The following is an 8,061-nucleotide window of genomic DNA, read 5'->3' as shown; positions in this document are numbered from 1 at the left end:
GCCCTTGCTAAAGTGGTACTTTTCATCAGAACACCTGAAATGACCCACACAGACAAGCCAGGCCAGAATTAGTGGTTGGTTTTACTTAGGTATATCTCATTATTGCAATCTTTAAACATAGTTCAATAAATAAAAAAATTAACAAAAATGTCAATAGATCTTTATTACCTTTTTTTAATTATTACTATTATTAATTATTCCAAACCAACAGTGATTCCCTGGAGATGCCTGACTATAGTTCAAACATGAAGTGCACACATAATACCTTATGGTATTATATTACATTTGTTTCAAGCTTATAAAAATATATATTGACTTCTCAAGTATGTATTTACAGTATATAACATGTGGTTAATGAATATCAAAAGGCATCTGGAGATGAACCAACTCGATTCCAGCTTTGGTTTCATGTAAGGGGGTGTCAAAGGGTGCCGGCAACGGCGAAGCCGCGTGTCCTGCCCGCACGGAGTGGCACCAGGCAGTGGCTGCAGCGTCCCCAACTCTGGCTCCAGCGCAGCTCCAGCTCCAGGAAAGCAAATACCTCATTTCTGCTGAGTTAGAGCACAGCCCCATCCACAGACCCAAACTGTCTCAAAGAAGCAGCCTTCTGAAACACCAGAGTCAGAAAAGTAATTAAACACTGAATTTCTTTTGGGAACTGCACTAGAGAGACTCAGACGAAGAAATTACACCTTCAATTCTGATTGTCCTACAGAATGTGGTATGGGAGCCCAATTCAGTGGGGAAAACACTTAGGAAATGATTAAAGATGGTCTCATTTTTACTTGGAGTACTCCAGCACAGAGAGAGCATCACACGTGCAGAGCCCCGCTGCTGGGGGGGCTGGCAGCCCTGCCTGCGCGGCCACAGCCGCTTCCCGAGGGACCAGGGCCCCCCGCCAGCCCCCGCTCACCGCAGCCCAGAGCAGATTGCCGTGAGGTTTCTCTCTCCAGCCAGGCAATGTCCAGAGGGACTAAGGAGCAGGTCCCGGTGGGTCTGGGAGCAGCTGCGGGGAGCACCCAGTGCCGGCCCCTCCTCACATCCATAACTTTGGAGACAGGGTCTGTTCTGGGGGGGTTCACGAGAAACGCATCGCTGCGTGCTCACAGCCAGGTCTGCTTCCAGATGCTGAAGCACCCTGTCACCTCATCACCAAGCCCTGGATTGCCCAGACCTCCCTGAAAGCACCTGCACCAGCCTGGAGCCAGCCCCTGGGCAGTGGCCTCCCAGCACTGCTCCCAGCTGCTGGACATCCCAGGGGACAGCACAAGGGCAGGGAGAGGAGGAAGAGGATCTGGAATCAAGTTGGTTCAACTCCCTGCCTAGAGAACTATAATATACTTTCTGTATAAATAAAATGTAAACATAAAGAGCATACAAATTGCACTTGATTTCTACCAAACGAAGGTTTCAGTTCACTGTTATTACTCTTCTGGGATGGCAAGTGACCAACTGGCCCGGACACGGGCCAAACTTAAGGACAATTTCTATTAAAAAACCTAGCCAAGTGACATTGGGGAATGTTGTTTAAACTGCAGAGGGTGCAGGAGGAGAGCAGCAACCTCCCCGGAGCACACCCAGCACCTGCCTGCTGCAGGGACAGTGGAGAGGAAAGCACCGTGACTGAGGCTTCACCAAGCAGAAGCTGGATCCCTGCAGAGACGTGCCCTGGATCCCTGTGGTGACGGGCGCTGCAAAGGCCAGCGGGCCCAGGACAGCCACCAGCACCCACAGTCATGCCACTCTGTCTGACTGCATGCGCAGCAGAGAAGGCAGATGCCTGGGCAGGGCAGGTGCCGCGCCGGCCCCCCAAGAGGCTGCCTGAGGGCCCTTCGCTCCATCGCCGTTTAGATCCTCGTCCTCTCGAGCAGGCTGAGAGGAAGATCTGACTCAAACAGATTCCCCGCCGCACTGTGAACATCTCCCACAGCATTCCTTCCCTTTGTAAATCTTTGCCTTTCATCACTGATAATTCACTTGTGATACTTACAGATGATCATAAAAGGGCTACAAAACTGCACAAGGCTGCAAAGACCCATTTAATTAACGAACTTCAAGGAAACTTGTATTATTAAGCAGGCCCTATTTATGTATTCTGTCAGGGATCAGGCCCGCCTTGGTGGAATGGCCGGGGTGCAAGTGCTGCACTCCAGTCTGCAACAGGATGAAGTGCTGACATGCCCTGGTGTGCCTGGGTCACAAAGGACATTCCCTTCTGCTGCTGCGGGTTGAATCAGTGCTGTTCACAAAACCTCTTCCCCTGCCAAAGCCTCCAGAGCTGAAGAGGGAAGAGCCCGTGACCCTGCGCTGCTCCGAGGCAGAGGGGACGCTCCCAAGGGGGACAGCCCACCGCAGCAGCCAACGAAGGCAAGATGTGGGACACAAACCTGCGCGGCAGGAAGCAGGGAGGAGGCTGAAGCAGCAGGAGATTCTCTAGCAGCAGCCCTGCGCGGGTGGCAGGTCCCTCCCGCAGGCTCGCCCTGCGCGTGGGCAGCAGCGCTGCCTGCTGCTGCTCTGCTCTGTAATTCCCGTCCCACTGCTGGGCTCCAGCAGTAAAATGAGGGACCAGGACCTGCACAAAAGGCAGCGATGGCTGAGAGCATCAGCAGGGCAGCCCAAGGGCTCCGCTCCTTGCCCTCTCTTGCCTATGGATGTCTTCGTCAAAGCTTTTAATTTCTTCCCCTGAAATTGTCTTGCCAAGAGAGCCTTAGAAACTTTCAGCACCATTTGCTCTGCACTTCAGTGGAGAACGTTTTTGTTCACCAACTGTGGCGTCAAGACTCAGTGAAGGAACTCTTGGAGCGGAAGGGACCCGGCTGGGAGAGTGTTTCCTTTCAGCATGGCAGATGGGGAAAGTCACCTTCCAGAAGCTGGGCGCTGGGTGTGAGCTGTGCTCTGGTCTCTAAAAATAAAAGCAATAAAAGCTCCTTGTGGGGTTGCTAGAACATGTCAGCTTGTATAAAAATACCCATGGATTTCACCAGTAGGATGCTAGACACGGAAATGCTGTCAGCTCTGGATTAAGACAGTGCACAAATGTCCATCCACCCTGTTAACCTAATTACCATATGAAACGGCGTCATCACAGGTTGACTCATCTTACAGAACAGTGCTAGGGAGAGCCACGTCCACCCGGGCACGCCGCAGCGTCCCAGCAATCCTTGGCTCCCCCGCGCAGGGGACGGGGAGCCCTGCTCTCTTGCCACGTGGAACGACTTGCTGGGCAGCAGCCCCGTGACTCCTACACCCCACCTGAAACCTCGAGGTGTCGGAGGTTCGGTCCGGGCTGGGGCCGGCCGGCTGCCTCCTCCCCGGGAGCGCCGGGTCAGTGCTCCGCACCTCCGCGGGGGCCGCTTCACACCTGCACGCCTCGGCCGTGCATCTGGATCACCTGGGCCCGCAGGGTCTGGATCCCGCTCAGGAGGGTCTTCTGGTGCTCCGCCAGCGTGATCCCCAGGCTGAGGACGTCTCTGCAAAACGAGCCCCGCATCAGCCATGAGACACAGCAGCACAGAGCCCCGACACCCGCCGCTCCCGGCAAGGGCAGCGCAGGCTGAGACGACCAGGCTGCTGTGGACCTGCCAGCGTAGGAGATCCCCAAGCTCTTGTCCCAGCCAAAGCAACGCAGACCCTGACAGGGAACCCGGGGTAACACGTGCCTGCAGCACAGCTCCCGGCCCTGCCACCCCACGCTGCCTGCTGAACAGGCCACCAGTCAGCTGTGTTAGGTTTGACTCTGCCTTCTGGAAGGGACAGGCAGTGCTGCTCTTGGCAGAAACTAGAGGTTAAAGTCACAAACTCCAGGTTTAAATCTCAGCTTCAAAAATCAGCAACCGAGAACCACAACACACGCAGCCCAACCCACGCCAGCGAGCTCTTACAGACACGGTTTGGAAGGTCTGTCCTCTCGTTCGGTGACACCTGACTGCCACTGAAAAGCAGAGCTCGCTCACCCACACCCAGCAACATGAGGTTATAGCCAGTTCACTTACTGGGCTGTCATCCTGGCCACCGACTCCAGGCAGCAGTAGCCCGCAGCAGTGAAGTTGTCTTTGTACCTGCCCATTTCTATCGCTTCCAGCCACTCGCCCACGGAGCTGAACGACGGGAAGGCGGAGAAGGTTCGCTCAGAGAGGGGGATGGACGTGCTGCGGGACCTGCCAACGACACGGGGCGTGAGGAGGGAGCAGGGCACGGCACGGCCGAGGGGAGCCGGCCGGCGAGGCGCAGCGGGCAGCGAAGCACGAGGGCGGTCACCTGGTGCACGTGGAGCCGGGGCACTGCGGGGGCTCGGGGCTCTGCACCATCTTGCTCAGGATGTTGTGGATGTGCGAGAACTTGGGTCTCTGGCTGCGGTCCTTCTGCCAGCAGTCGAGCATGAGCTGGTGGAGGGGCGCCTGGCAGTTCACCGGTGCGGGCAGGCGGAACCCGTCCTCCACGGCCTTCATCACCTGCAGCAGCAGAGAAGGGCGGAGGGGACAGGGTCAGGCGCTGCGATGCAGGTCACAGGCAAACCCCTGGGGCAAACCCCCTCCTCACGCCCCGCCGGGGAACAGCGGCAGCTCCTCTGCGCACCACGGAGCCACCCGCACGCCATCAGCAACGGCAACGCTGTCGTCTACCGCGCGGCCGGCAGGGACTCACGTCCTGGTGGGACATGTCCCAGTAGGGTCTCTCGCCATAGGACATGACTTCCCACATGACGATGCCGAAGCTCCACACGTCGCTGGCTGGACTGAACTGGTGATACTGGATGGCTTCGGGGGCCGACCACAGCACCAGGCTCTTCCCACGCTGGACGGGCAGAGGGGAGAAATGACGCGCTCGCACAGCGGGACGCGGCCGACACACACGATCCTGGGGCCATTGCTCCTCATGCCCTGACCAGCATCGCAGGGCACACACCGAGCAAGCCCGCGTCCCACGTGCAGGGTTAGTACTAAGAGAAAACTTTTGCATCAGTTTGTTTTAAAATGGCCACACGACCGTATGCTACATGGGAGCGTGACTCCTGAAATATTAATGGGAGAGCAGAACGTCTCTGGGAAGAGCTGATGGCATTTTACACATTAATATTTAATGAAATCCGTTTCAGAGCTGCGCAAACACACAGCCCCTGCACCCTGGCTTGCTCTCCTGTAATTAGCAATCCCCGTCTCAGCATCTGCAGAGCCCTCTGGATGCAGGAGGGGAAGCAGGTGACGTACACCACAGCTAATTGTAATTAACAGCGGGGAGACCTTGACCCCAAAGCCAGAGCTAACAGCAGAAAGAGTCTTCGAAGGCTTTCTGCCACCGGCCGGCTCAGAGCTGGCAGACGGCTGCAGCCCCCAGCAGAGCACGGCCGAACCCTGCAAACAGGCTCTTGTCCCTGGGACACCCACACCCCGCGCTGGGACACCCGCACCCCGCGCTGGGACACCCACACCCCGCGCTGGGACGCAGGCAGCAGGTCCCTGCAGGCAGCACACATCAGCTGCTGCCTCCGCGGCACTGCCCAAAGCTCCCTGCAAGCACTAAGTGCTCATTTGATTGAGGAATCGATGCTCTTTACAATACTAATGCCCGGTGAACGTGATGCACTAACAGCCCCAGCTGCGTCGCACCCAACGAAATGCATCTTATTGCTCTGCAGTTAGAAATGCACCAGTGCCACCTCAAGTGAAACATGCCAACGCAGCGTGTGAACAAAGCAGGGAGGGGGATCCGGCTCCAGCGAGGGGCTGTGGGGCCTCGGGGGCCCACGGGGTGCCTGCCCAGCGTGGCGGGCAGGGGCAGCCCCCCGGCTCTGCGCCCCGGGCAGCTTCTCCAAGTGCACGCAGGCACTGGGCAGACGCGCTGGCTAGCAGAGCTGACGAGGCACGAGTGTGAATCAAGCAGGACCTAAACTCTTAATTGAAAACCATGAATTTCATTACAAGTGATAAAACAGACATAAGGAACCCCGAGGCTGCCAGAGCTGCCTCCAGCCACCCGCTGCCTCCCTGCCAGCTTGCACAGAGAGGCAGGTGGGCTGCGGCCAGCGGAGCGGTGCCAGGCAGCTGCTGGGCAGTGCCCTGGCTAAACGCATTCAATTTCTAGCTGAGAAAAACTTTTAAGATGCAGAGCCTGCATTCACATGTGAGGAAGGAAACGGGAGTCTAGGAAAAATACTGGCTCTGGCGTAGGATTGCTGTACGTCTTACTAACTCCACACCTGTGGAAGCTGGCTGCCTTTGCCCTTGACCCTCATTCCGCATTCAGAGCGGGCTGCAAACCCCTCCCGGGACGCCCGGCCCCAGTCCAAGCGCTCCTGGCCACGGCCATGCAACGCAGCCGGGGAGATCCACCTCTGCGGGGTTTTGTAGCCATTCTGTCAGCATTTTTCTTTCGGGAATGTCAATGACAGAATTCAGAAATGTGGCTTACCATGGTGGAGAAGATGGTCTCCATCTTATCTTCTTGTGGCTGTCTGAAACCGGTTATCTTGCAAGCCAGGCTGCTGTTCACAAGGACTTTGTGGGCTGCAAGGCCTTTATGTACATAACCCATCTCCGCCAGGTACTTCATGCCAGAGGCAATCCCCTGCAACATGCAAACGAGCTGGGTGGTTGTGAGCTGCCCCTCGTGTTTCTGTAAAAAGAGGAGGAACAGCCAAAGGTGAGCAGTGCCCGGCTCAGGGGGCACCGCCAGCATGCCCGGGGGGGTGGCAGACCCCCGCAGTTACCACTGGCCCCCCACACTCACCCTGAGGAAGGAGTCCAGCACGCCGTTCCCCAGGTACTCCATCACGATCATCATGGTGCTCCCTGCACGGACAGACAAGGGGCACGGCATGAGTCCTGCCCATCGCTCGGGCAGTGTTAGAGATCGGGGTGCCAGCCTCCCCCGTGGGCAGCCCCCCGGCTGGCTATTAAGGGAGACAAAGGCTTCATCTCAGTCTGCAGTGAGTGGTGGGTCCGAGGCTGTCCTGTGGTTCCCAGCTGGGAATCCACTGGATCCCAGTAGATGCTCCTTTTATCAGGACACTGAACCACACCACAAAGGATGGCAGCACTGCTCAGGGAAAGCAAAAGCAGCCAGCTCAGCCTGACTCAGGACAGAAATGCTTCCTCACCTAATAAAAGGGCCAGTTAAAATCAGGACACATGCTCACACTTCTTTGGATTTACATGAATATCCATTTGGCTACAGCACCCACACGCTAGTTCAGCGCACGCTCCCACGAGAGCCGGGAGCAGTCAGTCATCTGTTTTACTGACAGAACCTCACTTCCATTTGCTTTTATCAGGAGTGCACAGTTTTGCTGCTAAGCCAGTCCTACTACCTGGTTTTATTAATCTGGCTGTAAGCATTTATCAACCACCAGAACGCTACAACAGCTCACACGTAAGGAAACACCTCGTTTCCAGAGAGCAACAGCATCACTCCTCCAGCACCAGGTCAGCTCCAGAGCAACAGCATTGCCCCTCGCCTGCGCTGGAGCCCTCCTCGCTGAGCGCAGCCCAGGGACCCCCTTACCTCTGGTGACGACCCCCTCCAGGCGGACGACGTTGGGGTGGTCGAACTGGCCCATGGTGCACGCCTCGGCCAGGAAGGATCGCTGCCGCTGCCCCGAGCACCCTGCCCACAGCGTCTGCACGGCCACCGGCAGCTCTCGCCTGCTCGGCAGCTTCAGGCACCCCCGGCAGAGCTCCCCAAACTCCCCTGCGCAGCAGAGAGAGCAGTTAAACGGCGGCCATGGCCACGGCAGGACGTCCCTCACAGCTTCCCTCCAGGGATATTTCCTTTGCTTTGGGACCATCAAGTGCATTCCTGCACCACGACCCATGTGTCTCGCTGTGTAGACAAGCAAGGTTTTCCCGTCGTTAATCAGAGGATTTGCCAATCCATAAGCTCAGAAACGCGGAGCCCTGCGTGGCTGCAAGTTCCCCCGCAGAGTCTGTTCCACCACCTTCCCCCGCCTCTGCTGAACACACAACCCTTCACACAGGTTTAGCATCAGCGTGTGACGATGCAATGCAATTCCTTCTTCCTCTCCCTGCACCTCTGAGCCTCCCTCTCCACGCTCTGCTCATGAAA

At 56.9% G+C, this 8,061-nt stretch overlaps 1 protein-coding gene across 1 annotated transcript in view; it reads right to left on the bottom strand.

The window, feature by feature from the left end:
- Positions 1–2,013: 2,013 nt before the first annotated feature.
- Positions 2,014–8,061, bottom strand: part of EPHA10 (EPH receptor A10) — a 28,769-nt gene continuing 22,721 nt past the window's right edge. Inside the window, exons 11-17 of the mRNA XM_068417971.1 lie at positions 7,501–7,686; positions 6,727–6,788; positions 6,409–6,612; positions 4,645–4,794; positions 4,258–4,451; positions 3,993–4,157; positions 2,014–3,470 (exon numbers count right to left, since the gene is read on the bottom strand). Coding sequence (XP_068274072.1) covers positions 3,356–3,470; positions 3,993–4,157; positions 4,258–4,451; positions 4,645–4,794; positions 6,409–6,612; positions 6,727–6,788; positions 7,501–7,686 — 1,076 coding nt within the window. The 3' untranslated portion in view covers positions 2,014–3,355. The remainder of the gene's footprint in view (positions 3,471–3,992; positions 4,158–4,257; positions 4,452–4,644; positions 4,795–6,408; positions 6,613–6,726; positions 6,789–7,500; positions 7,687–8,061) is intronic.

The sequence above is a fragment of the Nyctibius grandis genome, chromosome 24, assembly GCF_013368605.1.
Source record: "Nyctibius grandis isolate bNycGra1 chromosome 24, bNycGra1.pri, whole genome shotgun sequence".
Taxonomy (NCBI): domain Eukaryota; kingdom Metazoa; phylum Chordata; class Aves; order Nyctibiiformes; family Nyctibiidae; genus Nyctibius; species Nyctibius grandis.
The sequence above is the reverse complement of the archived record's forward strand: the minus strand, read 5'-3'. Positions and strand labels throughout refer to the sequence as shown.